The 25,978-nt window shown below is 40.8% G+C and overlaps 3 protein-coding genes across 5 annotated transcripts in view; 1 reads left to right on the top strand and 2 right to left on the bottom strand.

The window, feature by feature from the left end:
• Positions 1-12,764, bottom strand: part of LOC103462995 (USP6 N-terminal-like protein) — a 17,247-nt gene extending 4,483 nt beyond the window's left edge. The window contains exons 1-11 of the mRNA XM_008406088.3: positions 12,497-12,764; positions 8,276-8,349; positions 6,260-6,345; positions 6,141-6,180; positions 5,984-6,064; positions 4,855-4,962; positions 4,668-4,777; positions 3,453-3,501; positions 2,963-3,083; positions 1,554-1,648; positions 1,399-1,464 (exon numbers count right to left, since the gene is read on the bottom strand). Of these exons, the coding sequence (XP_008404310.1) occupies positions 1,399-1,464; positions 1,554-1,648; positions 2,963-3,083; positions 3,453-3,501; positions 4,668-4,777; positions 4,855-4,962; positions 5,984-6,064; positions 6,141-6,180; positions 6,260-6,345; positions 8,276-8,341 (822 nt within the window). The 5' untranslated portion in view covers positions 8,342-8,349; positions 12,497-12,764. The remainder of the gene's footprint in view (positions 1-1,398; positions 1,465-1,553; positions 1,649-2,962; positions 3,084-3,452; positions 3,502-4,667; positions 4,778-4,854; positions 4,963-5,983; positions 6,065-6,140; positions 6,181-6,259; positions 6,346-8,275; positions 8,350-12,496) is intronic.
• Positions 1-25,978, top strand: part of LOC145551191 (E3 ubiquitin-protein ligase TRIM21-like) — a 39,461-nt gene that overhangs the window by 10,636 nt on the left and 2,847 nt on the right. For 2 of the 3 annotated variants that reach the window (XM_081605571.1, XM_081605573.1), the window contains exon 1: positions 23,601-23,709. The exons of the other annotated variant lie outside the window; for it this stretch is intronic. The gene's annotated coding sequence lies outside the window, so the exon portion shown is untranslated. Of the gene's footprint in view, positions 1-23,600; positions 23,710-25,978 lie in introns of those variants that run through there. 3 annotated transcript variants of the gene reach the window in all.
• LOC103462994 (para-nitrobenzyl esterase) overlaps positions 13,651-25,978 on the bottom strand; it is a 35,329-nt gene continuing 23,001 nt past the window's right edge. The window contains exons 6-10 of the mRNA XM_008406086.2: positions 19,577-19,776; positions 19,456-19,514; positions 17,756-17,923; positions 16,610-16,837; positions 13,651-15,576 (exon numbers count right to left, since the gene is read on the bottom strand). Coding sequence (XP_008404308.1) covers positions 15,437-15,576; positions 16,610-16,837; positions 17,756-17,923; positions 19,456-19,514; positions 19,577-19,776 — 795 coding nt within the window. The 3' untranslated portion in view covers positions 13,651-15,436. The remainder of the gene's footprint in view (positions 15,577-16,609; positions 16,838-17,755; positions 17,924-19,455; positions 19,515-19,576; positions 19,777-25,978) is intronic.

Below are 25,978 nucleotides of genomic sequence, written 5' to 3'. Positions count from 1 at the left end.
CGCTCTCCGAGCGACTCAGCAGGACGGAGAAGTGCTGACAGAGGCTGAAACCTGCCAGATCGCCGCCACAGGATTGTGGCACACAGACTAATAACAGAGCAGCCTGACAGCTTTTAAAGCTCCCATCTACTGCAGAGCCAGGCTCAGATTTCACCAGGATTCTTCTGCTGAAATCATCTGAAATCAGGAGCAGGAGCGTCCTGTTTCAGCGGAACGAGATGCTGGGCTAACTGGGTTCTATTCCACGACAGAAACTGGCATTCAGACCAAGGCTCTGTAGGTGGCGCTCTTCTTAAATCTGCTCACTGAATCTAATGAGATGCTGATAATACTGTATGTCTGCAGCAATTTTCACTGGTGATTAATACCAGCGTTTAACGAGGAAATGATTTAGTTTGTCACAAAAACACAAAACAGATTACACCAGAGCTGGAGTCAAAGTGGAGAAAAGTAAGTACACCCTTATTAACTTAAGTATTTCATCTCCTGTTACAAACAAAATAAAATATTCTGTAGTTTCATTTTAATGCAGGAAGACAAAAAAACACAAATTCAGAAAAAAGAAAATGTTAAAAATTTGTAAGTAAGTTTTTGATTAAAATAAATATTTCATAACTCCAACACAAACAGAAATTTATCAATTTATCATTTACAGAAACTTCTTGTCTTAACTTTTAAAAATGTTTTTTAGTTTTAAATATTTGTCTTTTTCAATTTTTATGACATTTATTTTTAGTTTTAAATCTTTTTTTAGTTTTTCAGTATCAATATTTCTTGAAGTTTTCTGAAATTTTGAATTATTTTTTTTCATTTCCAATTTATAAATTTTTTCAACAAATTTATGGCCCCATTTTATCTCCATATAATGAAACAACAGGCTGAGGAATGAGGGCAGAACTTGCAGCTCTTTGTTCTTTTCTGATCACCAATGCTGTGATTCAGTTTGTGTAAAATCCACATGTTCAGGCCTGCGTCGGGTTTCCCAATGATTCAGATGTTTAGGAGAAAGTTCTGTGGACAGAAGATTCCAACATCGACACGTTTTTAATCAGCTCAGCCTGTTTGGACTGGAAGATCAGAGCCTCCGTCTCCAAACACAGAGGATGAAACATTATGGCTGCTACTGAAAACGTCTTAGCTGAGGTCAGGTAATTGTCTTTATATGGCTCATTTTCTTAGTGCTTCATACTGAAGGCTGGTGGGGGAAGAGAAATGCTCATTTTACTGATTCACACACCACTTACTTAAATAAAACCCTGAATCCTTTCAAGATCGGTCTAGTTAAAACCTGAGTCTGCTGAACAGAGAGCTGCTTGTGATGCAAGCTGTCAAATAATCCAGATAGGTTATCTAATCTGATCGTCATGGAGACAGACGGGTCCCAACAGGCTTCCTCACCCGGTCGATGAAGCACTGCATGAACCATTTGGTGCAGTAGATCCCTGCAGACATCTGCTCCCGGTCCTGCAGAGCCACAAACACCAGCAGGAAGCAGATGAAACCTCAAAATCCTCCAGCATCGTGTCGTTTCCACGGCGACGCCGAGAGCTCACCATGTGTTTCTTCAGTTTCGGGAGGAGTTTGGAAAGGATCTGGTCATGATGAGCCTGGAACCGGTGAAGTTTGGGGAATCCAGGAACAAAGAAGCCTGGAAACAGAGAGACCGAGCAGAGAATGAAGATGTTATTTAACTTTATTTAGTCTAAGGTCAAATTTTAATAGCATTTTCATGACAGACGACTTAAAAAGCCTGGCAGTGCTAACAGAAAGAACCACGATTGGTGGGATGTGTGACCATATAAGGAGAGATGATGCAGCAGGAACAGGAACATGAAGCTTCCCTGGTGAGAAAATGTTTTTTTTTTTTACTTTTTATGTCTTCTTTCAGAGCTCCATGGATCAGTTTATTAAGTCGTATCTGCAAACTAGAGATTCTCAAACTTCAAGCTCAAACGTCTAAATCTCTGCAAATAAACTGGGTGATGCAAAGCATAATTTTGTGAGATGTTGTTGCTGCATATGTCTGTAATATACAGGAAGCAGAGGTTACAAACTAGCATGAATCATTCCAACAGGTCCAGGAAACCACCTGGACCTCCAACAGAAACCAAACAGAAACTTACCAGAGGCACCAAACAGAAGGATTCTGTTTGGTGCCTCTGGTAAGGCACAAATCCACTAGCAGATGTTTGAACTGGTGTTTTAAATCACAATTATTGTGATTATATTGGATTACGGCTGCATTGATTTCCATAGAAAACCAAGGAAATGGACAGAACTCGCGTTTGACAAAGAAAAATAGCTTTTAAATGCATCCTGCTAGAAATATTAGTAGAGATAAAAGTAATATATCCAGATATTCTCAGCATAAATGGGAACGGCCCACCAGAGTTTTACACAAGTTTTCTTTTCAGAATAAACATTTTCTGCTGGTTTGTTTATTCTAGTTTATTCTACCACAACTGAGCAACTTTTCATTTGCAGATACAAAAAAGTAACTTCTTACTTTATTTGTGGCTGCCAAATGATCCCAGATAATCATTCCTCCACCTCCGTGCTTTATGTGCACTATGGCCAAACATTTGGTGTAAAAATATAAAAATAGTAATGAGCATTATTTATATCATCAGTTCAGCTCTGTGGCACAGCAGATGAAGGAAATCCAACTGCATCTACATACTTTCACATCATGTCCATTTATTGATCATATAAAAAGGCGAAACTCCCATAAAGCACAAAATAAGATGGGAACAGATGGGAAAGTTTGCTACATCAGAACTTATTACCAAAATGTGTTTCCATCTTCCATTTAGTACAGCAACTCTTTTCTGGAAAAGCCAGAAATCACCTCAAAACCACTAGTAAAAATCACGAACTGTGACTTTTAGCACAAGCCAGAATCAGCAGCCTGAAGGATGCGCAGCAGACGGAGGTCGTCAGGTGAAGACATGCTGCAGCTCACCGTGCATGGCGTGCCGATCGTTGGTCAGCAGCTGCGCCAGCGCCCAGAAGGCGTCCTCCTCGTTCATGTACATCAGCAGCAGGGCGGCGATCTGACTCATGCCCTGGCAGTAGCTCACCTCCTGCAGGAGACAGAAAACACAGACCAAAATAACACAACATGTTCCAGTCCTGCAGGGCTGGGAGCTGTTCTGGTTCTGGTTCAGCTTCAGGTCAGCATGCAGAAATAAAATCCACTGTAAGATTTAAAGACGTTGTCTCTGTTTCTCTGTTCCCAGACTGAAGCTCTGAACTGTAAACTCATCCAGCCTCAGCGATCAGCAGCCCGTCTGCAGCTGCTGATTAACAGAGCAGAACATGACATGTTTGCTGCAGAAAATACTTTTTTTTCTTCAGAGAAGCAGAGTGTCGTGTCAGCAGGCTGTTAGGAAAAACATGCACACATTTCACACCCAAGATGATTATTGGTTAAACGGAAAGCAGCTACTTACAGTGTTATAAACTGAATATGCTGAGAGGACGTGGAAGAGCGACTGCTGCCTGAGGAGGAGCGAGCAGAGGGAAACTTCACAGATCAAATATAATACATCCATCACAGTTATTAATAAACCTCAGACTCTCTCCTAATGTTTCCATTTCAGTTTATCTGCACTAACAAAACAGAAGTATTCATGCACATGCAGGCCACACTTTTCAGATGTATTATTTGTGCATTTCTTCCTTCCACTTAACCATTTCTTTCTGTTGATCCGTCTGAATCCCAAAGTGTGTTTGAAACGTGACAAACTGTGCAAAAGTTCACGGTGTGTGAATACTTTTTCACTGTACTTTATTTCTCATCCACTACAGAAAAACTGGACATTTTTCCTCCCCAGCAGAAATATTTTCACTCTGCAGCCTTTAGAGGAGAAACTGCATCACCATAAAAACGTCTCACTGCTTTTAAAGACTCAATAAAACAATAACTGGAAGAAAAACGGATAGAAAAATTAACAACAAATACTGAGGTTACAAGAAACACAACTGTGGATGAAAAATAAATATTTTAACCTTTAATAAGCCTAAATGAAGAATCTGGAATAATAACTGATTGATGTAATAATCTGATAAACTGCCAGTCGTTCAGTTTCTTTGTTTTGTGTTGAGTAATAAAACATAATGTGTTTCTTTCTATTTTGTAATGATGTTTATGTTTTTCACTCATTTGTTATTTTATTCTTTGTAATTGCACATAATTTCATATTTCCATCCACCTGATTGCATCATTTTCACAAATTAATTCAGGTGTTATGACAAGTTAAAACTTTTATTAAATACATATTTTTGAATGAGAACTTTCTGCTTCTACTGGAGTTAAAACATATTCAAATATTACTACTTTTATTTGACTTTTCTACCTGACTTCTTACTTGTCACTGTAAATTAAGGTATGTATGAATTTGCATATGTTGTTAATATAATGTTTCATTATTTTATATTATTATTTCACTTCCAGAGTTAGTATTTGGATGAACTGTTTGCTATAATCACCATGATGTTTATATATATTCATTTATTCCCAATTAAATAAGCCTCATAAATAAATTCAAGTTTTGGTCATTTAAAGCGTTTATTGTGACTCTTTGTGTTGTTTTGTCACTGACTGGCCTTTCAGCAGAACCGTTCCAAAGTTTTATTTAATCAGAAAGTTTCAGCCTGAAACCCACTTGACCCCGAAGCGGTCCATGAACATGATGTGGTTCCGGAAGGTTCTGTTGATGTCCAGGTCGATCTGCTTGATCTCGGAGGAACACAGTCGGGATTGTTCCTTCATTTTCTAAGAGGCAAAGCAGCAAAACAAACTCAGTCACATGATGAAATCTGATGAACGAATGAAGAGACATGAATCCTCGCCTCGTATTTTCCCTGGTTCTCCCTCTTGGTCCGCTCCACGTCCAGCAGCAGCGTCCAGGCCCGGCCGCGGAGCTGCAGGGGAATGCCCTTATAGACCCGCTTCACCATCTGGCAGCAGAGAGCAGACTGAGTCAGCGCCAGGCGCTCGGCTTCACAGGGACACAGCTCAACTCTCGCATCAGAAACATATTCAGGCTGCGCCGCTGTTGGCGAGTCACACAGAGATCAGATGATTAACGCGACGCAGAGACACAGCAAAGACAAGCTTACAGGGATTTCTGCAGCACTCAGGAAAAAATTCAGCTTTATGTTCAGATTATTGATGTTACAGGTTCACATAAACCCTCCTGTATGTACAGGATGGAGACTGAGGGTCACAGCTGTTTACTCAGGGTTTTAAAATGCATATAGTGGCAGCCAATCAGAATGCTGGGATCCAAAAACCATGAAGGGGGGCAATGCTAACATCCAAGCTAACATTCATCAGCTCTTATTCCATCAACATTTTCTAAGAGTCGTGGTTAGAAAATGGCAAATCTAAAAACAACTTTCTCAATTTAACACAACAAAAAGATTTTGCAGTCGCTCGGTGGCTTTTCCAAAAAAACTGTTAATGCTCCAAAGATGGAAACACATTTGGTGGATAAACTCTGACAGCAAACTTCTCCAAACCACTTCAGAGAACAAACCTCCATCTTGGAGGGGAACCGTCTCCGTTCTTCTGAAGTGTGTGGTTCCATCAGCATCTGATGAAAATACGCTCTGGGTAGCCTTGCACCTGAAAACTCTGACGCTGGTGCTACTTTGATTAGGACGCTGTTGTTATGTTCCCCACACTGTCAGACTGTAACTGATGGTGGAGGTGCAAAAACCTCCCATATGTGCAAGGAAATGCAGTAAATGATGTCAGGCTCATGGAAACAAACATGTGCAGATGTGATGTTGGTGTTGTGGTGTCGTGACAGTCTGCTGGGATCTTCTGATGGACAGGAAACCAAAATGGTCCTGGTGAGTTTAGCTGGATTTGACACAATCCACGTTTTCAGAGGTCCTGAAACAGGAAGTCTGTCTGTTCTGACTCGTGTCTGAACATATTTTCAGACCCTATGGCATCACATTGGTGCCTCACCTTGTCGCTGTTCTTGTATTTGTCCCATTTATTCACCATCTTCAACCATTTCTCTGCTCTCTCGATCTCCAGCTGCTTCCGCTGAGGAGACAGAAGAAAGTCAACAAAACCACAAACATGTTTGATTCCTGAGCTCTGAAAGGTTTTCTGTCTTTACCTTCTCCTCCTGAACTGTTGGGGCCGGCAGCTCATTCTCACTGCAGGGAAAAACAAACCATCAGGCAACAACCAATGGAAATCCTGCTCACAGCGCCACCGAGTGGCCGCATGACTTACTGCATGAAGCCGAAGCGGTCGATGGCTTGATAGATGCTGTAATCAGCATCTTCCCAGGGATCGATCTCCACGCCGCCCTGCCTGCCCTGGAGACACAGAATCAAACAAGTTACTGGCATGAAGAGGAAGACAGGAAGGGCGGCCATCTTGAATCCTCCTGCAGCCAACAGGAAACGGCAGGAGTTCTGAAAACGTTAAAAAGTTTAAAATACAACTAGAATAAGGATGTTCATTTCTGATTAAAGAATAGGGTCAAAATAATATTTCTTAGAAATATAAGCTAATAATAAAGTTTACATGAAGCTACCAGACTGACGATTAAATAAAATATAAAATCTAGAGCTGGAAAACATTTAAAGGGTTTTATTTAGAAATGTTTATCCTGAAATACATTTGTACTTCTAAACACTGCAGATGGGATAAGCACATATGGATAAAACATATTTTTTTATTTATGTGCTAAATTTCACACTTTTAAAATATTTTAATTTACACTAACAGACTCCATGTCAGAAACTTGATATGAAAACAGCAAAAACTGAAATGATTTTGTCCTTGTCGCTCAGCTGCATCAGTCTACTGAAATGCAACTTTATCTGGAAATTATTACAGATATTATTACAAATAAACAATTTGTAATAATATTCATGTAACGTATAGTGTACAAAAGAGAAACTTTTCAAAATAAAACAAGAAGAAATCAGTCAGGAAAACAAAACGAGGAGAAAGGAATGTAGAAAAGTAAAATGAGATGGAGTTCAACAGTAAAACCAAAGTGACATCAGGAGGAGGAGGAGGAGGAGGAGGAGGAGGAGGAGGAGGAGGAGGAGGAGGAGGAGGAGGAGGAGGAGGAGGAGGAGGAGGAGGAGGAGGAGGAGGAGGAGGAGGAGGAGGAGGAGGAGGAGGAGGAGGAGTTGAGACCTCAGCGTCATGAAAGTGAGAGAAATAAAAATATCGTGGAGCCGCAGAGCGACGACGACACTGAGCTGATTAATGCTCAGAATGAAACAATAAAACCAACTCAGAGATTTCTGAGTTCAGAGAGGGGTTGTCTGGAGTAGCTCTGAGCAGTCAGTAGCTAACCTGCTTTAGACAGCAGTCAGTGATGCTCAGACAATCAGAACTGGACCAGTTTTTAAAATAAATAAAACTTTAAAACATTTCAAATCACTCTGGTCTGATATTTTGAACTTAGAACCAAACAAAACTTCTGATCGTTTCCTAATGGGAGGCTGTGATGAATCATTTCCATCAACCAATCAGAGGTTCACCAGATGACTCTGCAGACGACTGAAGCTTATGAGCAAACCGAACGAGAAACAGTGACCCACAAACACACAAACACAACTCCAGCTATCGATCAACCAACCGACCGACTGACGGATGGATGGATGGATTCCATTCCCACCTGTAAAATAATAACATTCCAGAGTTTTCCAGGGTTTTCCAGGAATCCTGCTGCTGCTTTAGAGTAAAAAGTTTATGTTCTGAAGGAACTTTGTTAAATCAAAGTTCCATCAAATCAAAGAGACGTCAGCAAACAAACAATATATTCAGTAAAACAGAGAGCTGGAGGATGATTTCCACTCTTTAAAAAGTCAACATCATTTCTTTAGGAAGCTCAAATCCCAGAACCCAGATGGCTGAAAACCTGCATTCAGGTTCCTGAGAGGACAGTATGGGATTCTGCTACCAGGAGGAGTTTCACCCAGATTATCCTGCAGGTAAAGATCCCTGTAAATCATCTGTTGTTCTCCAGTAATCCTAACATCAGACACAAACACTCTGTTACATAATGAAAGCTCTTTGGCAGCCAAACACACATCTTCCCACTCGTTTATTGTCCTCCACTCAGGCACCAACCACAGCTCACAAACAAACATCTTAAGTGCTGCTTCCATCCTTCCCAGTGTTCCCAGTGTTTACCACAACCAACCAACCAGTTCTCTGAACTCTGCAGCGCAGCAGGAGATTTAGCAGGGAGATCTGCAGGAAGCTCGTCCTGTAGAGACTCACCGTAGCATATTTTAAGATGATGTCAGCCCGTTCCTCTGCTATTAGAGTCTCGATGTCTTTCTTCATGTCAATATCTGCAGAGAGAGGAGAGGAGAGCAGAGCGAGTTAGAGACGGAGAGCAGAAACAGTGGGCGACTGTTGGCGTCCAGACCAACGGGATGAGCTGGAACCACTTAAGCACGCTTTGAATGTAATGACTTCACAGAAGATCAACGCAGTAATGTACATTCATGCTAGCGTAGCAAAACGATACAGTCATGGTAAAAGGAAAGAGCCTGAAGAAGGAACACCTCTGGGACGATGTGCTCTGGACAGATCAGACCAAATTAGGGATGTTTGGCCAACAAAGATCAATGTTTGGAGCCTCAGACCATCAGTCAAACATGGTAAAGTGGTGATTTAAGATCTTTAGGATTAGCTTTGTTCACGCCGATGGGTTTGGTTGTTGTAGTGTGGTCTAACAAAACGAATCATCGGTATTGTTAAAGCCAAGACACACCACTTGCATCCGACTCTTTACACTTTGTTCAACAGTTCCAATATTGACCAACGAAGTTGTGAGATTGAGTATTCACTTGAGGACATGCACCGGAAATCCTGACAGCATAAACACATGTTTTCTGAGACGAGATGTCAAAAGGCCAAGGGTCAACTTGGCATTAGGGGTGAAGGTAACGCTTGGGAAAGGGTTTCAGTCTGAAAGGACCAGAGGTCCAATGGTCCGACAGCTGAAGTTTGGTCCAAACTGGGTCATGAATGTAGCAATGATCCCAAACACGCGTTCAAACTGCATGACAAAGGCTCACAATGAAACCCACACCGCTCTAACACCCAATGAGAAATATGGTTCTACAAGCTGTCAGCTTGTATCCCAGTCAGGAAGACGTCTGACGTTAGATTAGCGCTTGAAAAACTATCTGTGGGTTTCACATTAGTACCACGAAGGACACCACCAAGTTGTGTCAGAAGAATAAACTTTGGATTTTACATGGTTTGTTTAGCAAACCATCAAACGTCAACCATGCAACTGGTACTTAAACTGTTATATCTTTGAAATCACTAAAAACAATCCTGTCCAGAGCTGAAGCCCTGCTGCCACATCATTCCCAAACAAAACACCAAGACTATGAATCCAGCTTGATCTACATCCTCGATCCGGACCTACACAAAGGCAGGACATGCACGGGTAATCTGGGCTTTCTGACAGAAGACTATACTTCTATACACCCAGACCTAAAATCTGCCTCTGTCCGCATGGACGAGCCAAACATCCTCAACAGAAAAGCTTCATGGTCAAAGATTGGACTGCTTCTGGGTTTAAGGCATCCAAACCAAAGAGCAGGAAGTTAACCTTCAAGCATGGCAGTGGCTGTATCATGCTTTTTGTCTTCACCTCTTCAGATCAGCAGCTACAGCGGTTCTTTCGTCTAGTTGTGGTTCCCTAACTCCAACCGATTTTTCTGTAGAGTGTATCTACTATATTTGGAAGAAAATGCAGCTTGAGAAGCTGAAATACGAATGAGCAACGCAGCTTGAGACGCGATTGGCTGGTGTTTCCAAAGCAGCCAATCCAGGAGTTTGATCCTTGGTGCAAAAAAGAGGTAAGGAAAGACGGTAGATGCTGGCTTCCACTGTATCGGTTTCCATCGAGTGAATTAATGCAAATTAAGGCACATTTTGTGTTTAAACTATTAAAATGGGAGTCTCTCAGAGTTTTTACACGAGATCTCAAGTATTCGGGGTGGTTGTGGTCACTAACTCTGGGAATTTATCGTAGAAGGTTGAGACTTGGTACCAGTCAGCTGTTACAGCGAGATGATCCGAAACATGGACGGATCATATCATATCCTGCTTTTGGACCGAATAACAAAGGTCAACATTACAATTCTGGGATTCTGGCCCTGTTAAAACATGTTAAAAGTCGGACCTGAGTCAGGAAACTAAGAGCTTAAACAAACTCTCCTGCAGACAGAACGATTCCAGGAGCTTGTTCGGTTGAGATGCAAGTTGCTAACAGACATTTACCCAAATATTTAAATATCTGAGCTTGTATACAAGGATAAATAAAACTTCTGCACCCAGATCCATGGAAGTTGATGTTTAGTCATATCTGGAGAAAGAACAGTGAACATAACACATTAAAATCCCAAATTAACTCGACAGGAATGTCGATGATGAGGAGGAAACGGCGAACTGCAGCTGGAAACTGGGCCAGAGTTTATCCAGTCAGACTCACATTTTCAGCTCGAATGAAAAAAGACAGAAACAGAACCTAACGGGTCGTCAATCTTCCTGCTTCGCTTCCTGGTTGGAGTCAGTAGATTTTTCTCCACCCATGTCGGTTACATGATGTTCTTTCCCAAAATGATGGTGTTCAGAAAGACCCCGAGCATGAGCTCAGACACACAGATACACAAAATACTCTGGCTTTAGGTTTTCTAAAGCAGGCAAGAAACACTCTTCCCTCCGTCGGTTAGGATTTCATAGCTTATAAATCAGCAGAGGAGCGTTTGAACGTGCAGCAAAGCAGCAGCTCTGCTGCTACTGAGGTCTGGCTGTTGAAAGCTCCCAGAGGAAGTTGTCATCTGAAGCGTATGGTGGCGGCTGCTGTGGTTGGGAGTAAATCGCACACGAGTTCTGGCGGGAGTCCCAGTCTGAAGGGTGGAGGCCCAAACTGGGAGAGACTGGACGGCACTCCTTCACCTGGACGGCCGACAAACCAAACCAGGCCTGGCGCTCGCTACAGAAACCAGGCTGGAGATCCTCTCAGGGTTTGGGATCAAATGAGAGCAGAAAATGAGCTTTTTTTACATCCTGCATCTGAATTTATACAAACTTTCCTTTAAAGAACGAATGAGAACCTTAAAGTTTCTGATACCAGCCCAGCAGAAGGCCGCGGTTCTTCTGGGCCGGACTTCCCTCAAGACAAACCAACTTCAAACTCGAACCAAAACGATCCACCAGCAGAACTGGAATAAAGGCTTCAGGGATCTGCTGACATTAAATGTATCATTGGGCTCATCGTGTTGGACAAAATAAAATCTCTAAATTAGCCTGAAATGCAGCTGAAACAAGATTTTTAAACATTTTATATGACCTATTTTTCCCCCAATTAAATCTTTTTTTTTTCCACTTTAGGTCAGTTACCTTAATTATTTTTGATAGATACCAGAAATAATATAAAAAACTTTTTTTTTTTATATTGAGGAAGTATCAAATATTTCCTCAATATTTAACAGTTTTCCTTATAAACTGTAGGATTTTACTGTTTTACATGTTTTCTCCTCAGGATTCATTTTGATTTGTGTATGACTCAGTCCTTTCCTCATCGAATCATCATCACAGCATGACGCTGCCACCACCGTGCTTCACAGGTTTTCCCTTTTCTCCTCTAAATGTAACGATGGACTTTATCTCCAAACACTCCAACATTCACAAACTGTAGCTTTTTTATGTTGCTGTTGGTGTAACGGCTTCTTCTTCTCTGATGGCCGTTCAGGATTCAATGGTTTTCTCTTCCCAGATCCACCATCAGATGATCGGTTTCTGGTTTGGTTCTGGAGCGGATTTAAAGATTTCACATCAGAACCGTCTCCTTCCTGAACGTGTGATGGATGGACGGCCTCACGCTGTTAGAACAGATCAATGTAGGATGTGAAGAAAGTAAATAACTACAGTGGATTGTAGGAAATAGAAATGATTTAGTTCATCCTATTTGACCTAAAACAGAAACATTTTTGTCTGATTTAATGTCAGACACTGAAAATGAAAATGTTTTGTTTATTCTTATTTTAATCTGGGTCTTCATCCGGACCTGTAACTGTTAAATTCTGTTAAAATCCGTCATAACCTCCTCAGATTAATATATTATGATGCATGTCCAGGTTATAATGATCCATATTTTAAATCTGGTTCCGTTTGGGACTCATATTTCGGTTCTGCTGATGTCAGGCCTCAGATCCGCTGCCTCCATCTGAACCAGGCGGTGGTGCCTCAACACCGTCCGGACCGGTTTCACAGATCCGGACCGGTATTACCGTGATCCGAACCTTCGGAACCGGAACACTGTGTTTATTCTCTGGAGGTAAACAAACCCGCAGTTGGGGTTGAACATCGCCTGATGGGAGACCGTGGACGAGCATCGCGCGTGATTATTATTATTTTATTATGATTATTCTAATTATAAATAGGATAAAATCACGCAGGAACAAACCCACTCACCGTGTTTCTGTGGATTTCTGCGCTGTCCGTGCAGGAGACGCCGCAGCTCGTCCTGGCATCCTCCGGTGAAAGTGCAGCCTGCAGCGGGTTGAAAACAAAAGCCTCCCCCACATAAGGTCACCGACCGACGGTCCAACCGCACGCAGAGAGCGGGGCTCCGGGACCCGGTTCCGAGCACTGAGCAGGCGCCGCGGCGTGGCAACCGGCAGCCGAATCCCAGCCGAAACGGTCCGGGCCTTAAAGAAACAGAACCTGGAAGAGTTCCGACTCAAAACAAACAGCCCGAGCGGGTCGGAGCTCTGCTGCCATCTGCTGGACAGACGGGGTAGTGCAGGGAGAGGAGAAATAATGGGAACTGCTCTGAGTGGGAAATAATACCTAAACAAAATCCCGCATAAAAACAAGAAAATAACTGTTACTGTTATACAAAACACACGTTCCTCCTGATCTAATTGCAGTTAATGGGACATTATTAATTTCATAAATCAGAAAGAGCCACAGAAAACGTAGAAAACCTGATTTTAAGTAAATATGATTTAGCTGACACAAACTGAACTGTATTCATTTGTAAATTGGACAAAATTGGTTAATAATTGTCTCAAAAGTTAAAATTGCATTATTGAAAGTTATTAATATATGAATTAGCAACATGCATTGAATTTGTTTGAACTGGTGTGTTTTAAATCACAATTATTGTGATTATGTTGGATTACGGCTGCATTGATTTCCACAGAAAACCAAGGAAATGGACAGAACTCGCGTTTGACAAAGAAAAATAGCTTTTAAATGCAACCTGCTAGAAATATCATTAGAAATAAAAGTAATATATCCAGATATTCTCAGCATGAATGAGAACGGCCCACCAGAGTTTTAGAAAAGTTTTATTTTCAGAATAAACATTTTCTGCTGGTTTGTTTATTCTAGTTTATTCTACCGCAACTGAGCAACTTTTCATTTGCGGATACAAAAAAGTAACTTCTTACTTTATTTGTGGCTGCCAAATGATCCCAGATAATCATTCCTCCACCTCCGTGCTTTATGTGCACTATGGCCAAACATTTGGTGTAAAAATATAAAAATAGTAATGAGCATTATTTATATCATCAGTTCAGCTCTGTGGCACAGCAGATGAAGGAAATCCAACTGCATCTACATACTTTCACATCATGTCCATTTATTGATCATATAAAAAGGCGAAACTCCCATAAAGCACAAAATAAGACATGATTGAAAACCACAAACACATCATTAAGCTATTTAAAGCAACAGACACCAGGAATGTGTTAAAACATGAAAATACAAACGTTATAAAAGTGATTTGTTCTCTGCAAAGTGCAAAAAAATTCCCAAAACTTTTAACATTTCACACATAATATAAAAAGTGAAAATTTCCCTCGTTTTCATGACGTCAGACACGGCTGCCAAACATTTCTGTTAAAAATACAAACAATCCATTTCGATGACAGATGAGAAATACTGACATGTTTTCACTCCCTGCTGTTTTTATAACAAACAAATCCAAAATAAATTCAGTAAAAGTGAAATGCAAATGATTTTAAAGTCTCCAAACGGGTCGGGGACAAAGTTCTGCTGAGATGCAGGTCGGGTCGGGTCGGGTCATAAATCAGCTCTCTGAACGTCTCCTAGAGCTACAGTAAGTCTAGAAAAACAAGAAAATGGAACAGCTGGACGCCTGGCGTGAAAGGGCAAAGCTATGAAACTCCTGGGCTGAAGGGGAGGGCATTAACCTGAGAGGTCAAAGGTCAACCAGCAGGCGGGACAGACCATAACACGAGCTTCAACCCGAGAGGAGAAAGAAAGGAGGAAAGAAAGCTTTTCAACCTGCTGTCCAAACGCAGCGCTAATCACCATGGCAACGCTACACTCACACTGAAGCACGGTGGTGACAGTGTCATGCTTTGGGATTTTTTTTTACTTTGTTGTACAAAAACAAAGAAATTAGATTTTAGAGGTGCAAGTGAGGACGGAGTTTCATGTCTCAACATGGTTAGTTACTAAAATATATTTAAAAAACTTTATGTTGCTTCTGCTTTGGTCACTCAGCAGCAGACAAAGATATGTACAGAGAGAAGATGTTCAACTCTGAGGGGGAAAAATTACAAATTACAACTGAAGTTATAATTTCAAACATTTATTGAAATATAAAAAGTAATAGAGATGCAGATTTTTAGACGTCAACTCTGAAAATCTCTCTCTGAAAAATCTGCCTGAAGTTTTAAATTGTTTTCACATGTACTTATTATTCTGACCTGTTTTTATTTTTGTTTGAACGATTTATTTCCTTATTTTTATCTGCCACGCCTGTGATTCGGGACGGACGAAGGCGGAGGGCCGAGACGGAGAGCAGGTGTGAAGCACCAACCAACATTTCAACTTTCAGCAAAAGGTGAAATTGAAATAAAAAAAGTAAAACATGCAGTTCTGATTGGTCCGTCTTCAAGGATTTAAACCCTAAAACTCTCAGCTTGGCTCAGTTTGTTTGTAGGAAGCAGCAAACAGCAGCTGAAGTCATTTTCAGCTGAACTAAATCACCTTTACAGGTAGAAAACCAGCTGAAATCCCTGATTAGGACTGAAACGTTGACTGAAACATGGAGACCAGTCATAGCGGTTGGAAGAGTTTTGATTGTTTTTTTTCCCTTTATTCAATTATTCTTATTATTTCTGTTACCATCTTAAACTTCTCCACCTGAATTCTCTCATTTTCTTTGGTCTTCAGCTCCATCAGGCAGACCGAAGCATGAATTCACCCAGAAACATCCATCATGGTTTTTCAAACTCCCAACAGATCCGGTTGGACTGTTGAACTACCACCAGCTGAACTGGTTCATAAAATCACACCAAAAGGAATTTAAGCTGAAAAACGTCTGTTAGGGTGGAGAACGTTACAGCAGCAGGATGAGGGGGTGGAACCAGCAGCTCAGTTCATCCAGGCGTAGGCGAACAGGCCGTTCTTCTCCCACAGCTCACAGCGAGTGGACGAGTGGTTCTTCACCTCCAGCTTCTCCGACAGCAGAGCAATGGCTGATGGGAACTCTGGCCACGCCGCCTCCATCCTCCCTGCAGGCAGAAAACAGCTGAAAAACAGCTTACAGCTGGAAACGGCGCCATCTGGTGGCACAAATATTTTATGCTTGCTGGTGTGTGACCAGAACATCCACCAGCTGGGTTTCCAGTCCCAGTTCTCCCAGTTTAGCTCAGCAGTTAACTGGTTGGTTTAACACTGATGAGGGTTTCAGACGGAGTCCTGCTGTGATGTGGCTTCACTTTGTATTTCATCTGGTCTTATTTCAACAATAAAACCCACAAACAGAAATAAAACAAATAAGAAAATAAAATGGATTATTATTATTATTATTATTATTATTATTATTATTATTATTATTATTATTATTTTCTCTACACTGGATCAAGTCAGCAAAACAGACGGATGAATGGAAACATCAATATTCTTCCTTCTCTTCCAGATCCCAGGGTGAAACACAGTCAGACCCAACAAGGCTGGAATCAACCAGTTCAATCTATTTAAACCACATTAAACCAGTTTAAACCAGATTAAACCAGTTTACACCAAGTTAAACCAGTTTAAACCAGATTATACCAGTTGAAACCAGATTAAACCAGTTTACACCAAGTTAAACCAGATTAAACCAGATTATAACAGTTTAAACCAGGTTAAACCAGTTTAAACCAGATTATACCCGTTTAAACCAGGTTAAACCTGTTTAAAGCAGTTTAAACTAGATTAAACCAGGTTAAACCAGGTTTGAGGAAGTCTTTGATCAATCTAATACAAATTGGTTCAAACAGGTTCAAACTGGTTCAAACTGGTTCAAACCGGTTTAAAGCAGCTGCAGGTCATTTCAGATCAACAATTGAGTGAATAAATAAAATCACACATTCATAAATAAATTGCAGCACATAGAAAAAAAGGATCAGCATTCTGGGTAGAAGATGATCGTATTTCCCTCTCTGCTGGAACGGAACCAAAATATTTCACATTTTAGACGTGAAACTCTCCACCGGTGCTGATCTGAGGTCTGGTTAAAACAGAACCGGTTCACAGACAGAAACCCGGCAGCAGAACCAGTACCTGTTTTGGCGAAGTTGACCAGGTGGTGAGTGTAGAGCTGCTGGAAGCTGCGGTCCTGAGGAGACAGAGGTTTGGCCAGGAAGCGGTCCAGTCCTCCAAAGAACGCCACAACATCCAGGCAGTGGAAGGAGAAGCGGCTGGGAAACGGCAGCAGGCTGCTGGACGTGTTGACGGGTCCGGAGGGCGTGTGGGTCACAACGTACCGATACACCGGAGAGCTGAGAGCCGCTGGCAGGACGGAGGAGAAAAGTAACGTCACGACAGCGGCAGAATGTACGGGAACACAACACGGTGAAAAATATGGGAACCTCAATGTGTCGTAAATGACATGGTCTGGTATATAAACCGTTTTCCTGCAGATACTGGAACCTTCCTGTAGGTGGAGCTGTACTCAGGTCTCCCTTTTATTTTTCACTCTTTATTCTAACATTCTAATCTGGATTAAAAAAAATGTCTTTTCAAATTACTTCTGTTTTTATCCTCGACTCAGACACAAACCAGTGATCACCTTCCTTTAAATAGGCAACAATATTTACAGAGCACGTAAGGTGGATATCACTGGATATCACTGGATATCACTGGATATCACTGGAACTGACGTTAGCACTTTAGCATTAGCTTCTATTCTACTGTGTTGGTGTAGAGCTGCAGGATTAGCATAACTAACTCTTTAGTTAGCAGTGCTCACCACTGTAATACGGGATGCTCAATTTCAAATGTTAAAAAAGGTTTATTTTCTTTCACTTTTAGTCAAAATGTAAAGCCGCATTAGCATTAAAATGCTTGATTTAGAAATGATTCTCCAAACTCATTTGTGGAGATAAAGATGGTGCTCATTATGTTTGTTTTTTTACGTGAGATGCATGTTTAAAAATACAGAGGAATGAAATGGCCCTCAGTCACGTCTCTCAACATGTCAGGTTTATTCAGAACGATGTTAACGAGCCCCAGAGGCTCAGAGCCTCCGTGACGCACTAATCAGCAGCCGCAACGCATACCTGGAAAATGACAGACATGAATTAAAGCTGCAGTCTGCGCCAACGCTGAGATGAGGAAGACAAATAAAACCTGCCTGGCCGGATGCCGCCGGGCTGACGGGCTCAGAGGAGGCTGGTTGTAAGCAGTGCAGGGTTATGGGTTGGTTACCTGCGGCCCTCCTGGCCAGGTCGTTGTTGGGACAGGTGACCCTGATGTCAGACACCATGGTGGTGAAGGCCCTCTCCGGACAGCGGTCTGTGGTGGGACAGGGGGCCGAGGGCGGGTACAGGTCCAGAGCGTCTTTAGGGAGACCCGGACCGAAGGTCTGGAGCTTTTCTGAGGAAGGGAGAAAAAAACAGACCAAATTCAGACCAATAAAACACTAAAAACAATAAATGTTATCAAGTATTTCTAATTTATAGTGCAAACAGTTCACTTGAAACAAGAAAACTGTCATATTAGTGACTTTTCAGTAAGATTTTTTTTATAATAATCCATAATATTGATGAAATGGTTCTAGTTCTTCCAGCTGATTATTTCACTTAAAACATTTGTCCTGTGTTATAGTTGAAATAATCTAGTACTTTTTAAAATCTATATTAAGGAGTTATTGATGTAAAACAAGCTAAATGGAAATTTACTTCTAAGTTAACTTTTTCGGTAACACTTTATTTGAAGGGGGTGAATAAGACTGTCATAAACACGTCATAACATCTGTCATTACTGTTATAAATGTTATATAAGTATTACTGATTGCACTTTAAAAAGTAGATAACTTTATGTTATTACAGGTAAAGTTTAAACAGTAATGATTTATTGGTTAATGTCAAGTTGTCATAACAAAAACATTTTGAATAATGTCAACTTTGTATCAAAAGTGTCATGACGCTTTATGACAACAGTTATAAATATTCATGAAGGCTTATTCATGTTCATGACAGGTGTTATGACAGGTCTTATGACAGGTGTTATGACAGGTGTATGACAGGTGTATGACAGGTGTTATGACAGGTGTTATGACAGGTGTATGACAGGTGTATGACAGGTGTATGACAGGTGTTATGACAGGTGTTATGACAGGTCTTTGACAGGTTTATGACAGGTTTATGACAGGTTTATGACAGGTTTATGACAGGTTTATGACAGGTTTATGACAGGTGTTATGACAGGTGTATGACAGGTGTATGACAGGTGTTATGACAGGTGTTATGACAGGTGTTATGACAGGTGTTATGACAGGTGTATGACAGGTGTTATGACAGGTGTTATGACAGGTGTTATGACAGGTGTTATGACAGGTGTATGACAGGTGTATGACAGGTGTTATGACAGGTCTTTGACAGGTTTATGACAGGTTTATGACAGGTTTATGACAGGTTTATGACAGGTTTATGACAGGGTTTATGACAGGTGTTATGACAGGTCTTATGACAGGTGTTATGACAGGTGTTATGACAGGTGTATGACAGGTGTATGACAGGTGTTATGACAGGTCTTTGACAGGTTTATGACAGGTTTATGACAGGTTTATGACAGGTTTATGACAGGTTTATGACAGGTGTTATGACAGGTGTTATGACAGGTGTTATGACAGGTGTTATGACAGGTGTTATGACAGGTGTTATGACCCCTTCAAATAGTGTTACCATTTTATCTTATTTCAAGTGTACTGATATATTTATATACTAGACCAAAATATTTTGTAATATTTGTGTTTCTGCAGTAAATCTTATGTATCACACACCTGAAGCTACACCTGCAGTAACATTAGAAACGTTTTAATCTGCAGCTTCATTCAGAGCTCAGAGATACTTCCTGTGCAGAAACAGGAAGTCACCCGTCAGCAGGCGGGAACTTTCTGACGTTACCTGTTACAAACCAGCGGTAGTCCCCCCAGGTCCACTCAGAGATGTTCACAGCTGGAGGGCTGTGGAGGAAAACACTGGAGTCAGATACCAGAACCAGAACCAGAACCAGGGAAGTTCCCACCTGAAGTCTGCCTCCTGCTCCGTCGTCCCGACGACAAACGGCACGTCACTGAAGTTTAGCTTTTTCTCCCAAACCTCAAAAGGAGGAGATTCCAGGACGAATCCGTCCACCACGGCGACCGGCCCGATGAAGCGCCCCCTGGTGGGCAGGTCGGTCAGATCACTTCCGGCCCAGGATGGGTAATCGTCCCATGGGATGGCCTGAGGAGAAGAACCAGAGGATGGGAAGAAAACATCTCTCTGCACTCCAGGCATGTCTTGGTTAAAGAAATGTTATTATTATTATTATTATTATTATTATTATTATTATTATTATTACGGAGAGTTCTTAAATTTTTCTCAATAGCATTTTTATTGCATTTAATTTTTTAAGAATTTTTTTTTCCTGATTTTTGTAATCTGGAACGTAGTTTGAAAAACTATTTTACAATTAGTTTTTATTGATTTTAATACAATTTAAATGCAATAAATAGAATTGTATTTTTATTATTGTTATAACATTTTTAATATTTATTCAAATAAATTTAATGTCTTAAATTTATAGTTAAATCAATTTAAAATAAAATTTTTAATATAATTTATTAAACTTTTTCAATATTATTTTTCTTCTTTATTAAGATGTTTTAATTCAGCTTAGAGCTACTTTTAATACCATTTTTAAATAAAACTTTAATATTTTTTCCAATAAGTTTTTATTTTATTTTTAGTAAAAAATAATTTAAAAAAACTTTAAACACTTTAATACTATTTTTGTCTATTTATAAAATGTTATATTTTTCTTATTAAATTGTTTTTTAATCCTATTTTTTAGAGGTTGGGTGGCTAAATCAATTTCTTTAATACCATTTTTAAAATACACTTTGTTTTTTATTCATTATTTTAATATAATCTTTTAGTTACTGCTGCCAATCTCTGAATAACATGGTGTGCCTCATTTTAATGTGTGTAATAAATTATTTAAAAACCAATTAAATATACCTGGGAGATTCAGAATGTCAATAAAAATAATTTAACTGCAATGAATTAAATAAAAATTAACACATGAAACCTGTCAGTGTTTCATTAAATGTTTACAGTGACATTTTAAAAGCCCGGTAAGAGGAGGACGCAGCAGAACTCCCCGTAATGAAACAAAATGATGAGATGAACTCTGGGGTCGTCCTGAGGTCGCAGTGAAACGCGGTGAGCCGAAGCTCTCCGGTAACGTCGGCGTCTCCTCGGCACTTTTTCCATTTAGGAAACTTAATGGAGTTTCAGAGTGGAGGAAAATGTGTGTTTAAGCGCGGCTGTAAATTTCACTTTCCATTTATTAAGCGACACTCGGGTCCACGGCGACCCGGATCTGACATTTATAATCCATAAAGATGAAAAAGTGGTTTTTACAGTTTTGCAAATGTCTTCAGTGAAAAGTAAAAAAGGAGCCTGAATATTAGAAAGGAAATTAAAGAGAATTATTATTACAGTATTTTAATTAGCAGCATATCTTCTCTGACACCAAATAAATCGTTTCCTCAGAGTTTCTTTACTCTGCTGGTCACAAACCTTTAAACCAGCGGTTCTCAACGTGGGCGGTACCGCCCCCCAGGGGGCGTTCAGAGGACGGTAGGGGGCGCTGGCGGACATTTTTACAAAAGGGGGGCGCTGGGATGCCTTTGGGGGGCGTTTGGTCGAAGGTAAACTTTACACCTTAAATGCACAACAATGCCAGTTTAGACTTTGAGCAACTTGGTAAAACTGTATTGTGTAACATTAAATCATGCCTGGCTGCAGCTGTATCGATGGCAGCTCTTCTTCTATTCAGTGTTTGTAGCTTCATGGCGCAGCTCCGCTTCGCATCAGTTCAGTTACACCGGCTGATGACGCTGCTGTGATTCACTTTGTCTGGTATTTATGTAGCTACATATGTTTTGGCAGTTCTGTGATCATGTCAAAGCAGCAATTTATATAAAAAAGTGATTTATTTCCGTTTGAAAGCTCCCCGCTTCCATGGAAGGACAACAGAAAATCGCTCTTATAAACATGTAATTGCTAAAATCACGATACCCTCACTTTGTATCCCTCTGAAAAATGAACCCATTTAAATAAAGAAATCCCTCCATGGGTGATACCACGATAGAGAGCGTTCATTTTATAGCGTTAACACGGTGCTGTAAGTGGTCCGACATGAAACGGGGGTGATAGAACAACACAGCACTTTTAAATTTCAATAATCAGAATACCGAAATTGTTTCCGTTGTTTTCAAAGGTTTATGTCAGTCTGCCTTTTCCCCATTGATATGTTTCCCGACCGCCCTGCACCTAGGAGCTTTAAAAAAAAAAAAAAAACCGCCGAGCACATTGCGCAACACCCTGAAACAGGAGAAGCGGGCAAAACGGAGCGACGAACTAGATGTGAATTATGGCATAAAAACAGAGAATCCGACGCTGAACAGTGAAAAATCAACACATGATGTGAAACACATGACGATTAGGCGGCGCAGCAGGTGATGAGTGAAGATTACTGAGCGTCAATAAACGATAAAATAAATGTAGCAACAGGAAAGAAACTAAAGTGAACATAGCAATAAACCGAGAGAGGATAATACTAATCAAATAAACTAAATGGAAATGAATGAAGGACAAAATGCAAGAATAAACTAAGAAACTAAAGTAAATACGGAGGAATAAACTTGTATGGCAAGACCATTCGAGCAATAATTAATACAGAGACTGTATGGCAAGAATAAACAGACACTATTTCCAGATAAAAGGTAAAATAATATTGTTGAAGTGCCATGGGAGGGGCACAACTACACATTTTTCAAGTGGATGCGAAAACATAAATCGGTGCCCCCCCATGAAGGAGCGTAGAAACATACGCCCCCCCACCCCCCGCATGCCCCCCCAGCCTCCCTACTCCAGTCGCCGATACGTTTAGGGCAAAACTCGCTACATTTACCCCGTTATGTGCGCGAGGTGAAGCAGCGTAAGGCGCTGAAGTGTACGGGAAAACATAATCGGTGCGCCGATTCAAAACATCTACAATAATGATAGTAACATTAATAATAAAATAATTGTCAGTGCAAAGTACCCTACAAAATTCTTTGGTGGGGGGCGGTGAGGGACCTGGATTAGGGCTAGGGGGGCGCTGGCCCGAAAAAGGTTGAGAAACACTGATTTAGAGCCTGGTAGCTTCACGGTTACAGATCAAGACAAAGGGCTGCTTGTTTCAGAAAACCTTTATATCTATAATATATTTACATATATATGATTACATCCGGGCTGCACAGTGGTGCAGTTGGTAGAGCTGTTGCCTTGCAGCAAGAAGGTTCTGGGTTCGATTCCCGGTCTTTCTGCATGGAGTCTCCATGTTCTCCCTGTGCATGGTGGGTTTTCTCCAGGTACTCCGGTTTCCTCCCACAGTCCAAAAACATGACTGTCAGGTTAATTGGCCTCTCCAAATTGTCCCTAGGTGTGAGTGTGTGTGTGCATGGTTGTGTGTCTCTGTGTTGCCCTGCGACAGACTGGTGACCTGTCCAGGTGACCCCGCCTCTCACCCGGAACGTCATCCTGACCCCACTGAGGGACAAGGTGTTAGAAAATGGATGGATGATTATATCCTGCCTGATCATATTAATGTTAAGGAATATTCACAACAGTTATCAGTAATGATTCACCATGGCAGATGTGGTTAAATGTTATATGATCAGAAGTTCTTAGTTCTCTGCTGTGTGCTGAACGAACTGCGAATACCTTAAAGTTTTCCTTTAAGTAAAAGGAAAATAATCGTTTTTAGATTTTTTTTTTGTCTAAAAAACAATTTTAGTGGGGGGCACGGGGGGGTCACTAAGTCCTAAATGTTATTGGTCAGTTTAGTTCTGTTTATTTGGCGGCTTGGTGCTTTTCTCCGCTCTTAGAACTACAGCAGATCTCAAACTCCTCTCATTCATTTTCAGCTTACAGAACAGCATAAATAGGCTCCACCTGTAAAGTGACTCACGTTAAAGGTGGAGCAACATGAGTCATGAGATTAAAACGTTGTTCTCCAGAAATTAAAGTGAAAGTTGTCCAAAGCCTGAGCTGCTGCGGAGAAAAACCTTCGTGTTTCCTTCAAACTAAGTTCATAATTTTCTTCTCTTCAACAGACCAATACTGGTGAGTTCAGCAGAAAACTGATTTACTGGGTTTCTACTAACAGAAAAAATAAAACTGAAGACTTTTCTTGTGGACTCAGATTATCTGAAGTGAAACAGATGATAATTCATAGTTTTTGTATCATTAGTTCTTCCTGGTAGATCTATTATTATAAATTATTCTGATATTCTCAGATCTATTATTATAAATTATTCTGATATTCTCATTCCTGAACAGTTTCTGTTTTAGTTTATTCTAGTTTAACTCTTTTTATTTTCTGTCAGTTTCTTTCACTCCTTCCTCATCAGGTTTTGTCAGTTCATGTCGAGTTTCATAGTTTATTCTTCAGCCCAGATTATTAGTTATTTTCCTTTGAATTATTCCTGCCATGTTCTTGTATCAGTGTATTAGTTTCCATTTTTATCCTAATTAGTTTCATTTGTGCCATTTATGTTTGCTGTTCATTTCAAGTGTTGCTGTTTTATTTACTGCTACGTTTCTCATTTACATCTATTTACTTTCTTAGATTGTCAGACTTGTTTCTACTGTTGGTTCTACTTCCTCAGTTCAGCTACTTTGTCCCAGTAATCAAACCCGTTTAACCAAACTGGGTTATTCCACCAACCAGTTTCACCAGTTATTCCAGTTCCCAGGTTTGTTTCCTTCTGTTCTGCTTTGCTCAGTTTAGGCCTGATTAAGTTTATGATTTATTTAGAAAATAAATCAACCTAATGCCAGCCTGTCTGTGATTGGCTCTCTGAGACCCACCATGACAGCAGCAGCCGTTCAGCTGTGGAAAACACCTCGATGGCCTTAGCCCCGCCTCCCAGACACAGCTCCTCTTCAGAGATGAAGAGTCCAAACTCCTGGTTCAGAGCAGAACAACCCTACGACTCCCCCACTCGGCTCCTTCAGACTAGCCAGCAGTAATTAGCAAACATCTGGTGGAACTGCTGAGCTCGTTATGCAAACTTCTTGTTTTTATATATATACAGTGGGGCAAAAAAGTATTTAGTCAGCCACCAATTGTGCAAGTTCTCCCACTTAAAAAGATGAGAGAGGCCTGTAATTTTCATCATAGATGTACCTCAACTATGAGATAAAAGTAGAAAAGAAAATCCAGAAAATCACATTTTCTGATTTTTAAAGAATTTATTGGCAATATATGGTGGAAAATAAGTATTTGGTCAGCTACAAACAAGCAAGATTTCAGGCTCTCACAGCCGTGTAACTTCTTCTGTAAGAGGCTCCTCTGTCCTCCACTTGTTACCTGTATTAATGGCACCTTTTTGAACTCGTTATCAGTATAAAACACACCTGTCCACAACCTCAAACAGTCACACTCTAAACTCCACCATGGCCAAAACTACAGAGCTGTCAAAGGACACCCGAAACAAAATTATAAACCTGCACTTAGCTGGGAATACTGAATCTGCAATAGGTAAACAGCTTGGTGTAAAGAAATCAACTGTGGGATCAATTATTAGAAAATGGAACACATACAAGACCACTGATAATCTCCCTCGATCTGGGGCTCCACGCAAGATCACACCCCGTGGGGTCAAAATGATCACAAGAACGGTGAGCAAAAATCCAGAACCACACGGGGGAACCTAGTGAATGACCTGCAGAGAGCTGGGACCAAAGTAACAAAGGCTACCATCAGTAACACACTACGCCGCCAGGGACTCAAACCTGCAGTGCCAGACGTGTCCCCCTGCTTAAGCCAGTACATGTCAAGACCCGTCTCAAGTTTGCTAGAGAGCATTTGGATGATCCAGAAGAGTATTGGGAGAATATCATATGGTCAGATGAAACCAAAGTAGAACATTTTGGTCAAAACTCTACTCGTCGTGTTTGGAGGAGAATGAATGCAGAGTTGCATCCAAAGAACACCATGCCTACTGTGAAGCATGGGGGTGGAAACATCATGCTTTAGGGCTGTTTTTCTGCTAAGGGACCAGGACGACTGATGCGTGTAAAGGAAAGAATGAATGGGGCCATGTATCGTCACATTTTGAGTGAAAACAACCGGACGATGATCCCAAACACACCACCCGGGTAATGAAGGAGTGGCTTCGTAAGAAGCATTTCAAGGTCCTGGAGTGGCCTAGCTAGTCTCCAGATGTCAACCCCATAGAAAATCTGTGGAGGGAGTTGAAAGTCCGTGTTGTCCAGCTACAGCCCCAGAACATCACAGCTGTAGAGAAGATCTGGTAAAGACTGGTACAGGACCAGAATGCGTCTTTTTTATTTTATTTTACAAGAGCAGGAGAGGCAGCAGGAAACA

Source organism: Poecilia reticulata, chromosome 3 (genome assembly GCF_904066995.2).
Source record: "Poecilia reticulata chromosome 3, P_reticulata-male-v2, whole genome shotgun sequence".
Classification (NCBI taxonomy): domain Eukaryota; kingdom Metazoa; phylum Chordata; class Actinopteri; order Cyprinodontiformes; family Poeciliidae; genus Poecilia; species Poecilia reticulata.
This window is presented reverse-complemented; position numbering and strand designations above follow the sequence as displayed.